Source organism: Aplidium turbinatum, chromosome 2, assembly GCF_918807975.1.
Source record: "Aplidium turbinatum chromosome 2, kaAplTurb1.1, whole genome shotgun sequence".
NCBI classification, from domain to species: Eukaryota; Metazoa; Chordata; class Ascidiacea; order Aplousobranchia; family Polyclinidae; genus Aplidium; species Aplidium turbinatum.
This window is the reverse complement of record NC_137473.1, coordinates 29,629,057-29,652,166: the sequence shown is the minus strand read 5'-3', so window position 1 is coordinate 29,652,166 and position 23,110 is coordinate 29,629,057. Positions and strand designations below refer to the sequence as shown.

Genomic DNA, 23,110 nt, shown 5'->3' with positions numbered 1-23,110 from the left:
GTCCATGCTTCTGCTACTAAGACTGTTGAAAATGCAGAAGGCTTTTGGAATTGGGCAAGGATTCCCATTCGCTACAAGCAGGATTGTATTAAAAAAGTAACTGGACTTTTTAAGAAGTGGAAAGCTATCAAGAAGAACGCAGGAAGACTGACATCAACTCAACAAGATAAGGAAGCAGCTTTCAAAAGTACGTTTGGAGATTTATTTGATATTTCCCATGCCAATGTGCTGGAGATGATTTCAATTGAGGAAGAATGGAAGTTTTTGATTGCCCGACGTGAACCTGGATGCCGTGGAGTAATAACATCAATGTATGTTACCTTGAAAAAGAAAGAATGCTGAAAAAGGAATAAAGAGCAGTGACTTGAAAACCAGAGAAAGAAAGCTGCAGTGGATACGCACTTTCAACATCCTCTGGCGGTACTATAAAGCAGCACAAGTGGCAGTAGTACCGAAGAGGAAGAAGATCCAGTCGCAGGCCCCGGTCTCAGCTGCATGACACAAACACCCTGAAAACGTGGGTCTAAACAAGTGGTTACACAAAACCTTGTGGCAACTTTGGACCGAAATAAGGTCGTCAGACAGAGCAGATGTGATGGTAATTGGCGAAACTGTCCCATGTCTTGGACAAGAAATCAAACCAATAGCCCTGAACTGATCCAGCATCAGGCGGCAACGACAACAGCATCGTAAAGCCATCTCAGAAAAAATTAAATATTAGTTTGACTCACAGTTCCCACTCATTGTGCATCAGGATGGCAAGCTTAATCCAGATCTCACTGGAACTGAAACCATTGACAGACTGCCTGTGCTAGTGACAAGTAATGGCCAATCACAGATCCAGGGGATGTGCTTTCGGCACAACCAGCTCTAATACTGGTCGGCACAAAAGAGCCTACAATCCTACATTCTTTTAGAGCAGATGCTTGGCCATGATTTTCTGCATATTGGGTGTCACCACCATGTCTTGGAGCTGATTGTTGCTTGAGCCTTTTCTGAAGTCATGGGGACTTCATCAGCTCCTGATGTTGCCAGAGTATATTTGAAGACTTTATTGACCAGACCAGAGTACATATTGACCAGACCATTGACCAGAGTACATTTGAAGACTCGTCAACTGCACTCGTCAGCCAATGCTGGGGTTGTCATCAAGAATGAGATGGTGATTGGTGAAGGTTTTGGAGACGGCCCTATGAAAGTCACTCGGCCAAGAGATCACTACATAGAACTACTGGAGCTGGCCATTATTTTTCTTTGAGCTGTCAGCCTGTCACTCCTCAAGGCATCCACTTTGCAGCTCCCGAAGCCAAGCACCAATGGATGGAAAAAGCGATCTACACTTTCAAAGTCTGGATGTTTCGTTCACAGTTTAAATTGACAGGGCGCCAGCATCTAGGATTGCGGGAACTCTACATATTCTTTTCCCACATCTACATTGAAGCATGGGCAACAGCGAGCGTTGCTGTAAAGGCCCCAAGAAAGGACCTAAAGCTGCTGAAGCAATTGCAGAAGTATCAAACGATTAATGCTGACATATCCAACGCTACAGCAAAGATGGCTAGCCATTGGCCAACTGTGGTTCCTTTCTGAGCAATTGGTTGGCTTGGCGTTGTTTGATGACGTTTTGGACAATGGCACCAAGGACAAGATGGCTAAGAAAGAGAGAGAAGGGGAAGAAGAGCCATTTAAGCATGCAACCATCGACTTAAAACTCATTCAAGAGAAGACTGTAATCGACTTTACGATGAGGAACACTTTCTTTTATGAACTCAAGCCTCGAAATTCGTTTTTGTTGACGGCAGACAAATGTGTCCGGTCTGAGCAGCTATCTCGGCGGACAAATTAAGTCTCACGGCGGACACACCAGCTTTAACGTTGATCGTCATCTTTAATCACTTTGTTTTGATAATTCTTCGCCATTTGAGTACTATAGCTACGGTTTGGAAAGCTTTTTAAAATTTCAGCGAAGTCACTCTGAAAAGCTTTCATCAGACCAACGACGTGCGCTTGAAGAATCAAAGCTCCGTGTAGCTGCTTAATACGCCGCATAACTGATTCACATACACCGAATGAGGTCGTGTGGCTTCTTGCGTCACAATGCTCTGGACACGAGTCGGAAGACTTCCACACTAACTCTACTATTTTCGGGTCTGCTACTATTCGGCGAGTCCGATTCGGCGAGTCCGATTCGACTAGTCCGATTCGGCGAGTTCCCTATTCGGCGAGAGCCTTTTTCGGCGAGTTCCCTATTCGGCGAGTTTTTGAAATTTGTGAAAGGAAATTATCGGATACCGTAGCCTAATTATAATTGCTGTTTTTACATCGTTTTAACGTCGCTAAACGTTGAAATCGTGCAGAAAGGAATAAAAATTAAATGTTTAAACTATTAAATTAAAATTCGTCATGTCAGTTCAGTTGTTTTTATTTCTGACCATCATATGAAAAACAATACACGTCAACATAGCAAAGGTGTAGAAAAAGGTAGAAGCGACAAAACACGAACGTTGAAACGTGCTTGTGACCGAAGTAAGTTATTGAGTTGAAAGAAACATACGCGCCGACTTCCAGGGGGCGGCGCCCCCCGTAAATTTATGGTTGAAGGGCAACAAAAATGGTGATGACAAGTGGTGTTTCAAAGATAAAACACTTCGTGAAAGAGATTTAGATAATTTAAACGGACTTAAAGAATGCCGAAAGCAAGAAAAACCTACGTTGCTCTTGCCCGCAAAACAGCAGCTGATCGCATGGCTTTCTCATACGGTATGGAAGTTTCAAAGTAGATGGTAGAGTAACTTGCACTGCTGGAATAGTCACGTAACTATTCACTGCAATATTAAGTAAACCAGCTAAATTAGACGCGCTATTTTCAACGAGGTCTTCCCGCTGTGAGACAATTATGATTCAACAGAACGCATTGTTTTCTTCGCAATGTGTGAGAATTAAATCGAAAACCGATAAAAGAAAAGGTGTTTAATGGTCTTGGTCGCAGATATTGCCTGCATTAACGACGTCTCTTACCGCTATTATCACCTAGCTAACCTGACATCATTGTTTTATGCGGCCGCTAAGGTTTGACATCGACTTCAACGATCATGGAATGTTACGTTATAATAAGAACGATTATATCCTACAGGCAAAAATAAAAAAATGATCTCCTCTTTCTGTTTTGTCTCGTGAGCTTTGCATATTGCTCAACAAGTGCATAAAGTTTAGAATTGACAAGAAATCATTGAATTTGAAAATTAAGTTTGAATCACTGCAAATAAACGTATTCAAAAGTTTTACTTAGGCCGACGCGATTTCACACTCCGTAATCTACGTCGACAATGATTTTTAGTGCGTTCATTTTGAAAATTGCCGAGCTGGAGACAACATCTTGTCCCGTGTTAGTTGAACTTGTCTTTTTGAGGTGAAAATCACTTGCGAACATCTCGACCTTTACTCGAGTATAGCCTACTGTATTCAATAAAAGACTATAAAGACTTTCGATAAAAAACAGAAGAGAAAACACTTCGCAGTTGTCAACGCTTTGAAAGTAATTAGCGAAACGAGGTTAATAAAACTGATAGCGGGTTTTCACTCTGCTTGAGATCATCATTTTTTGCGTTTTATTTCGATAACTTCACTGTCTTGATCGTTGTTATTCACTCGTACGAAAAGGAAATGAATCGGCTTGTTTTCCAACAGTTCCAATTATGAGCTAACAATATCAAAATTTTTACGACTAGGCGTACTGCATGCGTAAAACTAATCCTTTCAAGCAGCGCTTCTAATAAATTCGGTTTGGGACCTATTTGTTAATATAAACAAGACACTAAGCTTAATCAAAGACTATTTTAATTGAGTAAAATAGCGTTATGGTTATGACGTCATCACCTTTCTCGCCCCCCAAGGTTTTTTGAAAAGTCGGCGCCTATGGAAAGAAATTTGGCACGGTCGCAACACCTTCAGAAAAATTTAAGATATGAAGGGAAAATAAAATAAAGAAAATGTTACAAAAAAAAAAATAAAATAAATTTTGTTTATGTCTATAAGTTAGTACTTTTGAATAGTTAAAATGATTAGTTTGGATCAACAAATGTGTGGCCTACAGCTTGGATTGAAAGGAAATTATCGGGTACCGTAGCCTAGTTATCCCGACCAGCAAAAATTTGTTCCAAGAACACAGTTCATTTTTACATTGTAGTAACAGAATGAAAAGGCTAACCAAATGTGTGGCCTATCGTGTTAACGTCGCTAAACGTTGAAATCGTGTAGAAAAGGGAGCTTTTGCTGACTAGGATACTTTGAAACTGAGAAACATTCACAGAAGCCTTTCGATTTGTTCCAAGAACCCAGTTAGCCTAACAGTTCATTTTTACATTGTAGTAACAGAATAAAAAGGCTAACCAAATGTGTGGCCTACTGTAGGCCGCCTACAGCTTGGATTGAAAGGAAATTATCGGGTGCCGTAGCCCAGTTATCCCGACCAGCAAAAATTGCCGTTTTTACATCGTTTTAACGTCGCTAAATGTTGAAATCGTGTAGAAAAGAGAACTTTGCTGACTAGGATACGTTGAAGCTGAGAAACATTCACAGAAGCCTTTCGAATTGTTCCAAGAACCCATTTAGCATAACATTTCATTTGTACATTGATTCAACGTCTGAATACATTATCTTAAAAATGCAACGTATCGTAGGGCTTCTGTGAATGTTTTTCAGTTTCAACGTATCCTAGTCAGCAAAGTTTTCTTTTCTACACGATTTCAACGTTTAGCGACGTTAAAACGATAGGCCACACATTTGGTTAGCCTTTTTATTCTGTTACTACAATGTAAAAATGAACTGTTAGGCTAACTGGGTTCTTGGAACAAATTTTTGCTGGTCGGGATAACTAGGCTACGGTACCCGATAATTTCCTTTCAATCTAAGCTGTAGGTCACACATTTGTTGATCCAAACTAATCATTTTAACTATTCAAAAGTACTAACTTATAGACATAAACATGATTTTTTTTGTAACATTGTCTTTGTTTTATTTTCCCTTCATATCTTAAATTTTTCTGAAGGTGTTGCGACCGTGCCAAATTTCTTTCAACTCAATAACTTACTTCGGTCACAAGCACGTTTTAACTTCGCGTTTTGTCGCTTTTACCTTTTTCTCGACCTTTGCTATGTTGACGTGTAAAGGTCGAGAAATTATTGTTTTTGTTTTTGATATGATGGTCAGAAATAAAACTAACTGAACTGACATGACGAATTTTAATTTAATAGTTCAAACATTTTATTTTTATTCCTTTCTGCACGATTTCAACGTTTAGCGACGTTAAAGCGACATAAAAACGGCAATTGTAATTAGGCTACGGTACCCGATAATTTCCTTTTAAAAATTTCAAAAACTCGCCGAATAGGGCACTCGCCGAAAAAGGCTCTCGCCGAATAGGGAACTCGCCGAATCGGACTAGTCGAATCGGACTCGCCGAATCGGACTCGCCGAAACGGGCCATTCCGACTATTTTCTGCTGTGCAAAGTTTCACTAGGCTTCTTTAGGTTTATTTTTGCGTGTCATGTGAGCGAAAGTGTCAAAGAGCGAGTAGGTTCATCGCCCTCATTCTCACTTTTAGAATTTTCCCTGTGTTTTTTCTTTCTTACAGCAATACCAAAAGTTAACAATTTTTTTTGCATCTTATTGTAATAGCCTACTTGTGTAACCTAATTTTGTAACCAACCTTGCCATCAATATTACTCGAACAAAGCCAGACATTGTGACGTAAGACTTGAACTACGTTGCGCGTGATTAGTGTAAAAGTACGGTACTCCCATCGATTCTTAGCGAAGAATTCACCTTTGTTACGCTGATTCAATGTCATCCATCATTGAAGCAACGTAAAAATCGAAAGTTTTCTTGCTTGAACGGAAGCTAAGGGATACAATATTAACATTTTCTAGATGCGCATTACCGCGCTAGAATGCGCGGGAAATTATATTCTCGCAATAATTGTTCGTGCTATGCAATGACGATTTGTATCGCTAGTTCCTGAGTTCTTTTTCGGCGGACAAATATGACCAATCTAGAAGGTACTTCCCGCGGACATCACATGCTGTGATGGCGGACATGTCCGCGGTGTCCGCCGTGAATTTCGAGGCCTGTGAACTTGTGTCTTTCGGTTGGTTTCCTTGAATATCCGGCAGCTCAGTGGAAGGATCAGCCTAGCTTCATTGCTGCAAAAAGCTTCATTAGCACATTGGCTGTCACCAACGACCAGGCTGAACGTGGCGTTGCCTACGTTTAGGATTTCTCTGGCCCTCTCACAAAGGACGAAGAGCAACTGCAGTTTGCATTGAGAGTTGTTGCTGACCAACGCAAAAAAAATCCCTAACACACTGAAGCAGGCCTTACTGGGCAACAATGAGTGATATTGCTCATCATGACACCACTTCTGATGAGCATTGAGCAGCTAATACCAACCGTTAAGGAACACATGGCAGGATCTAGGCATGTGAGTGTTGGGCAAAAAGCATTAGAGCAACTATGGAAGTGCTTACTGCTTATGCATTCTATACCTCATCTGGGTGGAATTTCGAATCCATTGAGCCACCTCTAAACATTAATAAATATCAATGAAATTTTACACATGGTGTTTTTTAACCAAAAGGAACATTTTGGCAGGGTCAGACCAACAAATTTCCAAAAAAAATTTTTCGTGTACAACTAAGGACCACCCTACTACACAAAAAACTTTAGTCAGCTTGATTGCCTTCAAACAAAATAAAAACTGTGGCTTTGAACGAAATAATGTTGAATACAGGATACAGCTGCAAATTAAAATCTTTCCCACACACACACAACACTTGCAAATTTGACATCATATTATTTTGGTAGCCACTTTAACAAGTCGAAATTCTGCCACTGAAATTGACTAGAATGAAACCGCCAACCAATCATAAGCTACGGTTCAAGTGACGTAAAAAATGGCGAAAAGAAGATCATAGAAAGCAAATGAAGTGATGGATTTTTTGTCAGCTGGTTGGCTTAGGGGTTAGGGTTAGGGATAGAAAGTAATAATTTCATTGACGCGTGTTCGATTCTCACCACTGCTATTGCTCTTTTTCTTCTGTAATTACCAAATAAAGTTCAAAACAAGCATTAACTCTCTGGGTGAGTGCTAGAAGGGTCACAATTGGACGGTAGCCTCTTATAACACTTTCTGATTGGTTGGCGCTTGCATTGTAGTCAATTTCAGTGGCAGAATTTCGACTTGTTAAAGTGGCTACCTATTATTTTCATGCATGACAGAAATAGCGGCGTTGCCAGAAATATTTTTTTATTGCTTTGATCTTCGCGTCTGCTTAGATTTTTCTGCGCGGTTCCAGCCGACAATATTGGTTGCGCGCTCGAACGGTTGCGCACACTTGGTCACAGCCAGGGATGGAGGAACCACGTGGGCCTCGTGGGCCTGGGCCCACCTACTTTATTTCCTGGGTGGGCCTGGCCCACCCACTTTTAAACGCCAAATTTCTTTGAAAAGGTAGCAAAAACGGCAAATCAGAGAGGGAGTTCCAAAAAAAAGGTCTTCACTTATTTGATACACAGTAGTTTGATTATTATCTTTGATAGCTCAATGATGAAATCCAATCTTTAAAATTTTCTGTTGAGTCCATTATTGATGTGCAGCACGTGTGGGTGTGGTTGCGTGTGACTGGTGGTCTGGAGCAATCTACCAATCAATTTATTTATTTTCTATTCTCTCTATGGTTAGAACAGTGATATCATTATATATGCACATAGCCTACTGTATAATGCTGCATATTATTACTCCCAGGTGGCATTATAACTGTGTGTGTATTATTGCCTTTTTATTTGTATGTACATCGCCATATTTTGTAAAGCGCTATAGAACAATTTAACAATTTTGTAATTTTTTTGACCAAATCCGGCCCAAAAATATAAATTTTTGCCTGTTGGCAGGAAAAGCAATTATGAAACCGGAATGTGTAAACCAGGGGTCGGTAAACTTTTTCTAACAGCGGGCCAAAGCCAAACTTTACATGGTCTTGGCGACTGTAGCCTATTAATACCAGTTTTGATACATTCAGACATGGGCGTCCGCACATAGGGGCAAATGGGGTCAGCTGACCCCCCCTGGAAAATTGTTGGATGAAAAATGAAAAAGCGAGAACATGCAAAAATAGGCAATTTTCTGAAAGGGGGAGGGAAGGGTGAAGGTGATACGAGTGATGGCTGGCTGGTCAAGCTCTCCGATTGTGATGATTACCCTTCTTCGGGAGTATCCCACTTCCTCTATTAATTTACGAAGATACCTACGAGCTACCCGTAATCGCAAAATTCGACAACTTGAGCTCCTGTACTGTCACTCTGTCAGAACCACATTACTAGTGCGGGCACTGGCTTTATCTCACGTAAATCTGAAGAAGGATAATTCACAGTTTCAGATAAAATCATCTCGTATTTCGTGAATTCAATGAAGCTGTTCGTAACATTGAATCATACAGAAAAGAACAATCAGCCACCGGTTTAGTTAATCAGTTCTTGAATAAAAAGTGAAGTCGACGTGGGTCTTTGCCGAATTTTTCGATGACTCTTTGGATGAACGAATTTTTGTCCGAGGTTATTCGGCTTCTGAGGACACTCATCATACACAGCTTGGATAGCCTGTCGTCAGACATGGTTGATCTGAGCCATGTTTTGACCCGCCTCATTGGGATGAATGTTCTTTCTACCGTACAAGTAGTGGCGGGGAGGGTCAGTAATGTTATCATCGCTTGACGTACAGCTGGAAAAAGTTCCATATTTTTCACCAAGTCCACAAATTGCAATTCTTCCTGGTCTTCGGACTGAGGAAATTTTCCTTTTATGGTTATGTCATACCACGACGTGGTGTCCTGCTGAAAATTGTCAAAGTTGTAGAATTGGTGTATGGTTTTGACCAGGGCTTTGTAGTCTGAACGGTCAATTTTCTCCATGTGCGCTGGATGCAGTCGGTATAACATGAATGACGGCATGTTCGTCTCTGAGAAGCGGCTTTTCAGAGACTAGATTAGAGTCTATGTAAGGAACGTAAATGGAGCGACGATAGTATTCCTCACTGGTGCCACCAGTATTTGCTCTGAATACTTGACGCTAATTTTCAAATTTGCTGTTGATATAATCACAACTCATAACTTTTTTCTGTGTATGGTTTTAAAGATTATAGACTCCCAAATACGAAATACCATCGCGTAATTGAAATGCTTATTTTTCTCTGTTCTTACCTTCTTTTACTACTGTATCTCTTCTTGGAACTACTAGCTACTAGCAGTCGGTCACTGCGGAAACCACACAGTTATGACAAAACAAAGTGCATTATTACCCCAAATGTATATATTACGGGTGCAACCTAGTTCGTACCCTAAACAGTTCGTACCCTGAAAAGATTGAGAAAAAAAATTAAAAAAAGCCGAAGTCCCTGATCGCAGTTTAATACCACAAAGCCGAACTCGCTGAGCGGAGTTTCCACAAACAAAATTAACAAACTCGAGGGTTAGGGTTAGCGGAAACTGCGGAAAAATATTTACGAAAACTGCGATCAGCGAGGGTTAGGGTTAGAGCATAGATTACTCTATAGTTAGGGTAAAGGTTAGCGGAAACTGCGGTTAGCGGAAACTCCGGAAAAATGTTTGCGGAAACTGCGATCAGCGAGGGTTAGGGTTAGAGAGCATAGATTACTCGATTGTTAAAAATAGGGTAAGCAGAAACTGCGATTGGCGGAAAAATGTTTGCGGAAACTGCGATCAGCGAGGGTTAGAGCATAGATTACTCTATGGTTAAAGTTAGGGTTAGGGTAAAGGTTAGCGGAAACTACGGAAAAATGTTTGCGAAAACTGCGATCAGCGAATGTTAGGGTTAGAGCATAGATTAGTCTATGGTTAGAGTTAGCGGAAACTGCGGAAAAATGTTTGCGGAAACTGCGATGAACGAGGGTTAGCGTTAGGGTAAGGGTTACGGTTAGGGTTAGCGGAAACTGCGATCAGCGACTTCGGCTTTGTGCTATCTTTCTCTCGATCTTTTCAGGGGGAAAATTTTAAAATGTTTGCCGAAACTGCGATCAGCGACTTCCGCTTTTTTTAATTTTTCTCTCGATCTTTTCAGGGTACGAACTGTTCAGGGTACGAACTAGGTTGCATCCATATATTACACCTTACGCAAGGTTTACTTGAGCACGATAGTAGTACCGTATGCAATAAAACGATTATATAACTCTGATAATTTTTGCTCTGGCCAATTTTGGTAAAAATCCGTAAAAATGTAAACACTGATAAAAAGGATAAATTGTCTGGATGGTGTAATGGTCAAATTTTCAAAAAAATTTTGCATCCGGCCGAAAGGGCAGAGTGAACCCACCTTGACCCCCCCTAACCGAAAACCTGCGGACGCCCTTGTTCAGAGGCATGATTTCAAGGCGTTGACGTAGCCTAATCCCTTCAGAATATCGGCTAGTAATATCCTTGACAGGAATCAGCTGAACAAACTCTTAAATATCAAAATCTTTGTTTACTGCACGCACAAATACTGCCAGCTCAGCTGTAGGCTTATCTGTCGTGTCTGTGCTCTCATCTATTGCCATTGTGAAGAACTGGGTGCAAGTATAGAATCCGCCAGGTAGGCACTTTAACATGCAGATATCCAATCCAGCACGAACCAATCAGGTGCTACGTTGTGAATGGCAGATTTCTAATAAACCACGAACCAATCAGATGTTACGTTGGGAAGCGCGAAAGACAAAGTCGTTGTATCAGCTTTCATTGCAAAGGGCAAAAACAAAATCACTTTATCAGCTTGCACTGTGCAGGGTTTTTATTGCAAAAGGCATCATGAATCAAAATCAGGTTTGTTGTATGTGTTTATTATTTACATTTAGTTAGTCCGATTTTAAACTACAATATAATATTTACGGGTGGTCCCGGTAGCCTACCAGTATCATACTTTTTGCATTTAGTCACTTACTGTACCGGTACCATAGATCTACAACATGGTAGCCTACCAGTATCATACTTTTTGCATTTAGTCACTTATCGGTACCATAGATCTACAACATAATATTTACGGCACAGTTGGTCACTTAGATTTTAAAGTATAACATAAATGCATATTTTTCTGTACACAATGTTGCAAAATAAATAATTTTCAATTGTTTGCTACCAAAGATTGGAAATGCTGATTAATGAATACGATGTTTTCTTTGGGTTCATCGTCGTTCGTACAAAAACCAAGATTTTGGCTGTTGTTAAGCCTTCTACATTCGTTTGCAGCAGGGTGATGCCTTCCATTACAGTGTTAGAATATTCCCGCCCTAGAAAAGGCACATGCTTAGGAGAGGTGTCGGGCTTATCAGACTGCTTTATCTGCGACCTGCCGTTGACTGTAATGTATGTTAACATAAAACATGCTTACCGATATCTGGTTTGTAGTTTAATAAACTTAGCCGTTTGTCTCCTACGTGGCCTGGCCATGTGGTTAGAGCACTTGCCAGTGAATAAAGGGGTGCAACCTAATCCGTACCCTGAATAATTCGTACCCCAAAAAGATCGAGAGAAAAAATTAAAAAAAGCCGAAGATGCTGATCACAGTTTCTGTTTTTCCGCAGTTTCCGCAAACATTTTAAAATTTCCGGTAATGATCCTAAGAGTTTGCCGAAGTCGCTGATCGCAGTTTAAAATTTCCAGTAATGATCCGAAGAGTTTTTGTTTGTTTGCGGAAACTCCGATCAGCAACTTCGGCTTTTTTTAATTTTTTCTCTCGATCTTTTCAGGGTACGAATTGTTCAGGGTACGAATTTGGGTGCATCCAAATAAAGTTGTCCTTATTGTTGCAGTGGTTTACTTCTGTGGAAGATGGCATTAGATCCATTGAAGACTATAAAGTGAAAACACCAACAAAGCTTCTTGTTGTGCAGAAAAAAACATACGGTGTGGACTGTGGATGTTGATTGTTACCTACGTAATATTCTATTATTACAACCTACCATTGTAACGCGGTGGGATGATGCAGCAGATAAGGTGCACGCTTTCCAATCATGCAATCCTGGTTTGTTTCCAGCTCAAGCTGATTGTTGAAAAACACTGCTCACCTTAACCCAGGGTATGATAAATGGAATGGGTGTAGTTGCTGAAAAAGAGGCAGCCGAGAGAAAGGAACTGGCCATCCTACTCTCCTTAGTGCCGAAGGCTTAGTATAATGAGAACCTTATCTTCTCTTCCCCGATGTATGGGACTCACCTTTACATTTTACCAGTGTAACAAACTCATACTGCAATTAGTTACTTGGTAAAAACCTTTCTACCTTTGGTAAAAATCCTAAAAATGACTTATCCAAAGCACAATACTTTGATCAAATTAAAGATAAGGTTGCATAAAAAAGAAAACGGTTTTTGCTACAAGCTACTGCAATCCATTTTTGAAATGTTTTACATCAACATAGCCTACTGCGGTAATAATTCGCCTTCATTGAATGCTGGCATTTGTGCAACAATCTTTCTCTTAGAATCCATTTTTGTTTCTGTGCACTGTTTTAACAAAACATATTAGGCTACTATGCAGAAGTGTCGAATAGCAAGATTTATTGGCGAGAGAATACACCATACATCAAGTTAGAATATGTCCAGTTCAAGTGTCGGCAGCAAAGCAAAAGTTTCAAGTTTATATCTTATCTACAAAACGGGCAATCGTCGTTCAAACGTAGCCGCTCGGCGACACTTTTTTCCAATGCATTGTAAAGGCGAATCGATCCTTATTCAGTATACGCCACCCCCTGTTTGCAGTGATCGGTAAATAGTGCTTATAGAGGAAGGGAAGGCAATTTGATACGGAAGGTAATTTGATACACCCCTCCTACAGAAATGCACAAAAAATATTAGTCAAAAATATTGTCATTAGGTGGAAGATCTGTGAAACTAATGCCTTCAAAAATTGCACCATGCAGCTAACTCGTACTTTTATGGCATAAAATTGTAAAAGTGTGTTTTTTGAGTATTTTTGTAAAAGTTTTAACTCATGATTATTTTTGTCTGAAAAATTAAAGAAAAGTTCCTGAAAGATGAAACCTAACTCATTTGACAGTTCATTGATAAGGCTTCAAGGGCATGTCACGTTTTTTCTGCAATGTGCATCCAAGCATACAAAAATCAGAATTTTATAACTTTTTTTGAAAAAGGTAAATTGATACATGTGGAGAAGGTAAATTGATACAGTAGGCTATATTAAATTCTTTTTGTGACTGTAATAAATGTTGTTATTGATCTAGTTGATTTAAATAAGTTATTCTTCGTTAACAAGACCTGCTACTTTGGGAAACAAATATTATATGGGCTTTCGTAGGCCTACACGCTATCTGCTTTCAAAAAATGAGAAAAGCGCAAAGCACCCCCCTTGAATAAGAACTCCAGCCAATGATCCTTCCCATGTCCATCCCGCTGCAGAAGCTTCGCCGCACACATAGGCCTCAACAGTTATCCTTGCAACCAAGCACGCCAACCACATTTTAAATTTTCATTTATTGCTTTGCTGTCAAAGGGGATTTCTGTATTAGTTTTGCTGTATCAAATTACCTTCCGGGTGTATCAATTTACCTTCCGTGGAAGGTAAATTGATACATTTAAGTGACGTTTTTAAAATTTCAATTAAAAAAAAAGTAACAAAAATAGAAAAGTGAAAATGTTTTTAAAAAGTGTGTAAGGGATCAGACTTTCATTTCAGCTTAAAATCAATAGTTTGTATCACGTAATTTTCAGTTAACAGGCAAAAATGTTAAAAGTGTATCAAATTACCTTCCCTTCCCCTAGATATAAATATAAAAGATATAAACTTGAAACTGTTCATGTGCATAAAGCAGGACATACACTTTCAATTTGCAAAAGTTTAATAATTTTATTGTTTAAAGTAAATTACTGAGAATCGGTACAAGTTGGAGAAGTTTAAGTTATCACAAGCAAAAAATGGTACTTGTTTTGAATTTGTAGTTAATTGATTCGTGTAGATGTGTGATCTTGCTTTCCAACCATGGCAAAATTGTTAAAATCCGAGGTAAAACAAGAAAACTACAGCAAGTTTAGTTGAAGCACTATTTACCGATCACTGCAAACAAGGGGTGGCTTATACTGAATAAGGATCGATTCGCTCTTACAATGCATTGGAAAAAAGTGTCGCCGAACGGCTACGTTTGAACGACGATTGCTCGTTTGGTAGTTGAGATATAAACCTGAAACTTTTCAGGTGAATAAAGCAAGACATACTCTTTCAATTTGTAAGAGATTAGTGATTTTCTTGTAAAAATTTAATTGCTGAGAATCGTTACAATTTAGTGAAGTTTATGTTATCACAAGATAACTTTAGTGCTTACTTTGAGGTTGCATTTTATTGATTCGAGTAGATATATAATAGTACTTTCCAACCATGGCAAAATTGTTAAAATCCGAGCAGAGACAACTACAGCAAGTTTAGTAGAAGCACTATTTAACGATCACAGCAAACAGGGGGTGGCTTATACTGAATAAGGATCGATTCGCCTTTACAATGCATTGGAAAAAAGTGTCGCCGAGCGGCTACGTTTGAACGACGACTGTCCGTTTTATAAATAAGATATAAATCTGAAACTTTCCAGGTGTATAAAGCAAGACATATTCTTTTAGGTTGCAAAAATTTAATAATTTTATTGCAAAAATTAAATTGCTCAGAATCGTTACAAATTGGTGAAGTTTAAGTTATCACAAGATAAATCTAATGCTTACGTTGTGCTTGCATTTAATTGATTCGGGTAGATATATAATCGTACTTTCCAACAATGGCAAAATTGTTAAAATCTGAGCAGAAACAAGAATACTACAGAAAGTTAAGTTGAAGCACTATTTACTGATCACAGCAAACAGGGGGTGGCGTATACTGAATAGTGAATAAGGATCGATTCGCCTTTAGAATGCATTGGAAAAAAGTGTCGCCGAGCGGCTACGTTTGAACGACGATTGCCCGTTTTGTAGATAACATATAAACTTGAAACTTTTCATGTGCATAAAGCAAGACATACTCTTTCAATTTGCGAAAGTTTAATAATTTGATTGTTTAAAGTAAATTGCTGAGAATCGGTACAAATTGGTGAAGTTTAAGTTTTTTCAAGAAAAAGATGGTACTTGTTTTGGATTTGTAGTCAATTGATTGTTTGTTTGTTTGTTTGTTTATCTTTATCCTGCATTGCGGGAAAGCGGACTTGAGCGCTATGCATCGGTGTACGCCTTCCGACGTACACCTGACCCACGCTGCAGCCGACGGCAATGACTGTTTCCGGTTGTCTACTCTACTTATGACTTAAATTTGGTACTACCCATTACTCGAAATCGATCACTAGGTAGAGGCAATTATCGTAAAGTTTCTTGCCCAGAGAAACAACAGCAAGTGCGGGTAGCTGGAGTCGAACATGCAGGCTCTCGACTGCGAGCCCAACGCGCTAACCACTCGGCCACGGCTGCCGACAATTGATTCTTGTAGATGTATTGATTCTTGTAGACATGTTGACTTGTTAGACATGTAGACTTGTAGACATTGTAGTAGACTTGTAGACTGTAGTAGACATTGTTGTAGACTTGTAGACATGTAGACATGTAGACTTGTTAGACTGTTGATGTAATTGATTCTTGTAGATGTATGATCTTGCTTTCCAACCATGGCAAAATTGTTAAAATCCAAGCAGAAACGAGAAAACTACAGCAAGTTTAGTAGAAGCACTATTTACTGATCACTGCAAACAGGGGGTGGCGTATACTGACTAAGGATCGATTCGCCTTTACAATGCATTGGAAAAAAGCTTCGCTGGGCGGTTAAGTTTGAACGATGATTGCTCGTTTGGTAGATGGGATATAAACCTGAAACTTTCCAGGTGTATAAAGCAAGACATATTATTATAGTTTGCAAAAATTTAATGATTTTGTTGCAAAAATTAAATTGCTCAGAATCGTTACAAGTTGGTGAAGTTTAAGTTATCACAAGATAAAGTTAGTACTTATTTTGTGCAATTGTTTAATTGATTCGTGTAGATACTGAATAAGGATCGATTCGCCTTTACAATGCATTGGAAAAAGTGTCGCCGAGCGGCTACGTTTGAACGACGATTGCCCGTTTTATAGTTAGATATAAAACTGAAACTTACCAGGTGCATAAAACAAGACATATTCTTTTAGTTTGCAAAAATTTAATGATTTTATTGCAAAAATTAAGTTGCTGAGAATCGTTACAAGTTGGTGAAGTTTAAGTAATCACAAGATAAAGTTAGTACTTATTTTGTGCTACTGTTTAATTGATTCGTGTAGATGTATGATCTTGCTTTCCAACGATGGCAAAATTGTTAAAATCCGAGCAGAAACGAGACAACTACAGCAAGTTTAGTAAAAGCACTATTTACCGATCACTGCAAACAAGGGGTGGCTTATACTGAATAAGGATCGATGCGCCTTTACAATGCATTGGAAAAAAGTGTCGCCGAGCGGCTACGTTTGAACGACGATTGCTCGTTTGGTAGATGAGATATAAATCTGAAACTTTTCAGGTAAATAAAGCAAGACATACTCTTTCAATTTGTAAGAGATTAGTGATTTTGTTGTAAAAATTTAATTGCTGAGAATCGTTACAAGTTGGTGAAGTTTAAGTTATCACAAGATAACTCTAGTTCTTACTTTGAGGTTGCATTTTATTGATTCGAGTAGATATATAATAGTACTTTCCAACGATGGCAAAATTGTTAAAATCCGAGCAGAAACGAGAAAACTACAGTAAGTTTAGTGGAAGCACTATTTACCGATCACAGCAAACAGGGGGTGGCGTATACTGAATAAGGATCGATGCGCCTTTACAATGCATTGGAAAAAAGTGTCGCCCAGCGGCTACGTTTGAACGACGATTGCCCATTTTGTAGATAAGATATAAATCTGAAACTTTCTCCGTGCAAAAAGCAAGACATACTCTTCGTAGTTGCGTTAGATTGGTACTTTTATTGTAAAAATTAAAATGCGAGCAGAAATTACATAGCTACAACACATTTAGTTGCAAACGTTTCATATTTTTGTTTTAAAGTTTTATTGGGTAAAGTTTGAGTTGAATTGATGCAATTTGGTAAATTTTATGTCATTCTAGTTAGTTATATTCAACACTCGACGTTGGTTTAATGCTTTTATGGTAAAAACACAGTAAAATTGTCAAAAAATCCATATCCATTCCGCTTTATCACCTTCATTCCGCCGTTTTTCAGCATCCTTTTTTCACCCCTTATGTAGTAGTTGCGTTTGTTTTGTGACGTCATGTTGACCAGGGTGGCAGATTCTATATTTGCACCAAGAACTGTAGATATACAATAACTTTTTGCTAGATGTTACGTTCTCCGATATCTCTTCTTTTCGTTAAGTTACGATTCTTGTTGAAAGACTTAGGCCTATATCTGAAAAGTAGTTTTGTTTTTTTTCTAGACATATGTTTTCAATAACATCCATCTTACACCTTTTCCCAAATTCTCCATCACTATACGATTTCTTGTCTTTTGCTATTGATTTGTGCTACCTTGTAGCTAGCAGAAGAATTTTCTGATTCATTGGTTTTCCTTTCCTTTGTAACAGAGAAATTTGCTGTTTTAAAGCTATAATTTTTGAGTAGATTAACCTTGCCGTTCCTTGTTTGACACATTAACTTGGAAAAAAATAATATGTTTTGCATCATAATGGCGCTTTATGTTGAGTTACCGTATTTGTTTGTACAAGCAGAAACGCTGCAAACCAAAGACGTGGGCCTACTAAAATGATTAATGAAAAGTACTTGTTCTTCCATTCGATTATACTGTAATAAAGCACTGGCCTGGCCACATATTATAATAATTTGTAAAGGAGCGGCGGATGACTTTTCTTGGCGGCCGTAGGTTGCCGACTCCTGGTTTAAACGATTTCAAATATTAGTAATGCAACAACGTTATGGGGAGTCTGGGGGGCGAAGCCCCCCAGAAGTAGGATTGACTTCGACTGCTGCGCCTCTGGGCCCACCTACTTTTAAAATAGTTCCTCCATCCCTGGTCACAGCGGTAAACCATAATAATTATCTTCGTGGGAAAGTTGTAACATACAATTTCCGGATCCTTTCGTCTTTATGCATTATGACAGGGAAAAATTACTCTTCTGAAAACGTCTTTCAAGCATTGTATTTCAGCAAAAAATAGCCAACAGGCTGTCAAAAATGCTGTGCAACGCGATACACCACTAAAACACCACCGTCATTCTGGCAGAATAGTTTTTCCGCTTTCCGCCTAAAAAAGTCATCCGTGAATAAGTGCGAGGCATAAAATGCGACCTGACATATCTTCGAAAAACCTTAAATAAAACAATACCCCGCAAAACGTGCCACTTAAATTTTACATGCATCGGATTCAGTATTAAATTACCTTTCCAGGGATGTGCTCCAATAGGTGTGCATTTGGAAGGAACTCCCAGCAGAACGGTTGAAAGATGCTGGAGGAAATAATACGATAAACATTAAAATAATATGATTTTTGCATAATTGACACCACTTCAAACATCTTCGAATAAAACTTTAATCTGCAACACGTGCCGCTTAAATTTTACATGCATCGGATTCAGTATTAAACTACCTTTCCAGGGATGTGCACCAATAGGTGTGCATTTGGAAGAAACTCCCAGGAGAACGGTTCAAAGATGGAGGATATATTTACGATAAACATTAAAATAATACGATTTTTGCATAATAGACACCTCTTCAAACATCTTCGAATAGAACTTTAATCAGCAACACCTGCCACGTAAATTTTACATGCATCAGATTCAGTATTAAATTACCTTTCCAGGGATGTGCATCAATAGGTGGGCATTTGGAAGGAACTCCCAGGAGAACGGTTCAAAGATGGAGGATATATTTACGATAAACATTAAAATAATACGATTTTTGCATAATAGACACCTCTTCAAACATCTTCGAATAGAACTTTAATCAGCAACACCTGCCACGTAAATTTTACATGCATCAGATTCAGTATTAAATTACCTTTCCAGGGATGTGCATCAATAGGTGGGCATTTGGAAGGAACTCCCAGCAGAACGCTCCAAAAATGGAGGATATTTTTACGATAAACATTAAAATAATACGATTTTTGCATAATAGACACCACTTCAAACATCTTCGAATAGAACTATAATCTCAACACGTGCTACTTAAATTTTGCATGCATCGGATTCAGTATTAAATTACCTTTCCAGGGATGTGCACCAATAGGTGGGCATTTGGAAGGAACTCCCAGCAGAACGCTCCAAAAATGGAGGATATATTTACGATAAACATTAAGATAATATGATTTTTCTATAAATATTGTTCAAACCATATTTTTCCTCAATAAAGCATCAAACGTTGTAATATTATTCATTACTTGATATTCACGGCCCGGGCACTGACACAACGAGGCAAGTTGTGCAATATTCTAAAAGAATCATTGCAAGCAACACGTAATCGTTTTATACTGGAAGATCTAAACTTGTTCCACAACTAGAATGGGTAAAAGGACATACAATAAGAGCAAAATACAATGTTTTTTACAGAGGGTGAGCATTTAGCAAAATGAGATTTTGCATTGTTTGCAGCACAGTACGAAAGGCCATTTTCATATCTCCTTCACTACATTTTTCATCATTCATGATCATCACTTTAATATCATGTTCAAATAATAATCAATGTAGCCTATATTTCTGAACCCATCAGTTGTCGATTCCTATTTTAAAACTATACCACACTGTCGTTGCTGCGAACACTTTACTTAATTTTATTTAAAAACAAAACACTGTACATAGTTTTTGTATTAAAAACAATAAAAACTATTAATAGCCTACTACAAAAAAGTGCTCAATGCTAAGCAAAAAAGCAAAGCAGAGCGAATTAAATCAAATATAAGTTAGTTATTACTATCTGAATCCTTAACAGCCTGTTTCACCTTTAACGGATCATCAGAAATATCTGAAAAACATGCAAAAACAATAACTCCGTAATTCTTGAAGAGATATTAAATATTGTAACTGTAATTTAATCTGCAAAACAAAAAACTTTTAAACCTGTAATTCCTGAAAAGATATTAAATATTATAACCATAATCCAATCTGCAAAAAAAACCTCAGAATTACAAAGGGCTACCTCCTTCCGTTACCACAAAGCCTCAATTAGAATGTTCAGCTTGAAACCAAGCAAATTGATGACAACACCTGTGACATCACAATAAAGCAAAATGCCATAAGGATAAAATAACCTGTAGAAACCTGAACAAACTAAATGAAATTTAATTTTTCTAAAACCTGTAAAAATCAAATAAAATTTATTTAAATTTAAAATTTAGTTTGAAATTATAACCTGTAAAAATCAAATGAAATTTATTTTTTAATTTAGAACCTGTGAAAATTAAAAGGAATTTATTTTATTTTGAAGTAGCCTACTTGAGTTTAAATTTGTTTCTATGACGACATTTACCCACCAATTCCGAACGCTTGTTCAGAAGGTGGTTACTGTCGGCCTTCAGAATGGCCAGCTTTACAGCCAAACAGAGGCCACAATTATTACGACCACCTCCACTATAAGGCCGAGCACAGCAATGGATGGACCATGTTATTTTAGGATCAACACCCCTGTCCTTAAGGTCCCAAACTGCCTTAGATAGTTCCGTGCTGTTTCGTTTAGATCTATCCAAAAAGGAACATTTATGGTTGGAAAAACGTTTTTTAAAAGAAGTCTCACAACAACCAATGTAGCCTAATTAAGAACCTTAGGGCCGTTATCAATGGTGGCTTTGTAAACAACGGCCTTCTGCAAGCATTGCCCATTCAAAGGACAATCTGGCTTCACCCTACAATTGCAACCAGGCTGAGATAGTTCATTATCAGCCTGCAATATTGACTTATTGTGGGAGGATATGATGCTTGCAACATTCGGAGTAGGCTACAACTGTAGCTCAGCTTAATAGTATTACGGTTAAATATTTTATACAATCTATGATGGGGAGGAAAGTGGATAGAAATGAGTTTGAAAATTTTTTACCAATGTTGCTATCAACCTGCTAGGGATTGTAGATCATAGGGATGCGAAACTTCATCCGCTTTTGGCTTATCCGCAACACTAGAAGGGTTACGTTTTTTTGTAATTTACAAAATATTTTACTTTTTATGGATTATATAAGAAGAGTGAAGTTGGTTTTAAAGTAATTTAAGGTTTTTAGTTGAAAGCAAGCCAGCAGTAAAACGTAAAAAAATTGTCAAATTGGCAATTGACCCTTCTAATGTTGAAGGAACAACGGAGTTGCGCGTCCCGTAATGTACCGTCCCTATCAACCTGCAAGCTGAAAGGAGGATTAAACCATAAAAATTTTCGACTCCTTTTCCTAGATGTACGCAAGTTATTAGCAGGGTTGTAGAAAACTCTCTCCGTAAAACCACTTTTCAAAAGGGCATCATTATAAACAGATGCGGTCTTATCAAATTCATTCTGGCCAAATGATGTGGCGGACAATCGCTTTGCAACCATAGTCGGGATTTGTCTCTTAATGTTGGATGGGTGATTGGACTGGGCATGAATGTAAATTGGATCATTATTGTGTTTTCGGTAAGGCCAGAATTTACCAGATAGTAAATTCAAAGAGACGTCAAGAAAGTCAGTTTCAATCAGACCAGTCTCCACAGTAATATTGCCATGTTGTTTAGATAACTGAATGACATTTTTTCTCAAACGATCAACTTTTGGGCCGGGTGAATTACGCAAAATAGCCATACCATCATCACGGTACAACCCAAGCATCTCTCTGTCAACAATAGCAGAAAGTTCGTTCAAAAGAAACAAGCCAACCAACTCACAAACCTCCGCTCCATCAAATGAGCTCATAGTAACATCAAACAATCCATCTTTCTTAGCCCAAGTGTCACCACCATCACAAAGCAACAATTTCCTAACATGGAATATTGTTTGTATAATAGGCAGTATAATCATCTAAATCCATAAATGATTTGGCAAAATTGATGGATTTGCATAAAAGTCCTTCCGTAAGGGATGGGTAAAAATCAACAATATCAAATATCAAAAAAGTACATTGGCGTTTAGATGGAATAGTTCAGTTCAGTTGTTTTTTATTTATGACCATCATATCAAAAACAATACACGTCAACATAGCAAAGGTCGAGAAAAAGGTAGAAGCGACAAAACTCGAACGTTAAAACGTGCTTGTGACCGAAGTAAGTTATTGAGTTGAAAAAAATTGGCACGGTCGCAACACATTCAGAAAAATTTAAGATATTAAGGAAAACTAAAAAAAAGAAAATGTTACAAAAAAAACAAAAACAATAAACAACATAGCCTATATTTAGGTTATAGCTTTATTAGCCCAAATAGCTTTAGCTGATAGGCTATATTTAAGATTTGTATGGACAGTTGCTATGAAGATCGGCCATGGTGCGTTATCAAGAGTGCTGATGGTCGTAAGGGGAACACGTCTTGATGAGTTTAGCTCATAGCCAAGAGGAGCAAGGCAGGCAAAGAAAACCCCACAAAGAAATCCTACCACGGGCAAAGCCATTTCAAGCGCAACGCACCATAGGCCTTGCACGACTCACAAAATAGATAGGCTATAACTTGACATGAAAACAATGACTAAAACAAACCAAAAACAACATTATCATCTTGCGGAAATTCAATTATACCCAGAGAAGTTATGTCTTGAAGATATCAAGTGTGCTTTGATATAAAGTTGCGTTGATAAAGCGATAATTTTAGACCCCAGTCAGCTAAAATCGTCACCTCCACACCAATCTAACGTTAGCAAACGTTTAATTAATGCAAAAATGACAGGCATCGCTAGCTGGGATGTACTGTAGTAGTGGCATGTCACAGAAATATGAGAAATTTGAGTTACCGTATGTTTTACACGTTAAACCATAAGAGAAGTAAAAAAAAAAAATTCGCATATTACGTTATAAAAATGGAAAAACAAACAGACAATAGCATGACGATCCAGTCCAAGATATTGATATAAAACAAGTGGTTGGAGCACATGGCCACCGCTTCACCGAAAAATGGC

At 38.3% G+C, this 23,110-nt stretch overlaps 2 protein-coding genes across 3 annotated transcripts in view; both read right to left on the bottom strand.

Annotated features, from left to right (window-relative positions):
• Positions 1–9,352, bottom strand: part of LOC145786740 (poly(U)-binding-splicing factor PUF60-like) — a 160,853-nt gene extending 151,501 nt beyond the window's left edge. Inside the window, exon 1 of the mRNA XM_082598487.1 lies at positions 9,253–9,352. The gene's annotated coding sequence lies outside the window, so the exon portion shown is untranslated. The remainder of the gene's footprint in view (positions 1–9,252) is intronic.
• Positions 9,353–16,989: 7,637 nt separating this feature from the next.
• LOC145786768 (uncharacterized) lies at positions 16,990–20,157 on the bottom strand. 2 transcript variants are annotated; one of them, XM_082598507.1, is made up of 4 exons: positions 19,261–20,157; positions 18,852–19,012; positions 18,440–18,506; positions 16,990–17,355 (listed from the first exon to the last, which is right to left on the bottom strand). In XM_082598507.1, the coding sequence occupies exons 2-4, from the start codon at positions 18,939–18,941 to the stop codon at positions 17,189–17,191; spliced, it is 324 nt and encodes a 107-aa protein (XP_082454633.1). In that variant the 5' UTR covers positions 18,942–19,012; positions 19,261–20,157; the 3' UTR covers positions 16,990–17,188. The 2 variants fall into 2 exon arrangements, with proteins under 2 accessions (XP_082454633.1, XP_082454638.1); XM_082598512.1 differs by lacking the exons at positions 18,852–19,012; positions 19,261–20,157 and adding an exon at positions 18,647–18,780.
• Positions 20,158–23,110: the final 2,953 nt, after the last annotated feature.

What these genes read in the sequence shown, in the direction of transcription:
- LOC145786768 (XM_082598507.1), bottom strand. Translation starts at nt 18,941, where the DNA reads ATGTTTATCGTAAATATATCCTCCATCTTTGAACCGTTCTCCTGGGAG. An exon ending in TGATGCACATCCCTGGAAAG is followed by an intron (nt 18,507 to 18,851) that starts GTAATTTAATAC and finishes TATTTCCTCCAG; the next exon opens with CATCTTTCAACCGTTCTGCT. An exon ending in TGGAGCACATCCCTGGAAAG is followed by an intron (nt 17,356 to 18,439) that starts GTAATTTAATAC and finishes GTATATCTACAG; the next exon opens with TTCTTGGTGCAAATATAGAA.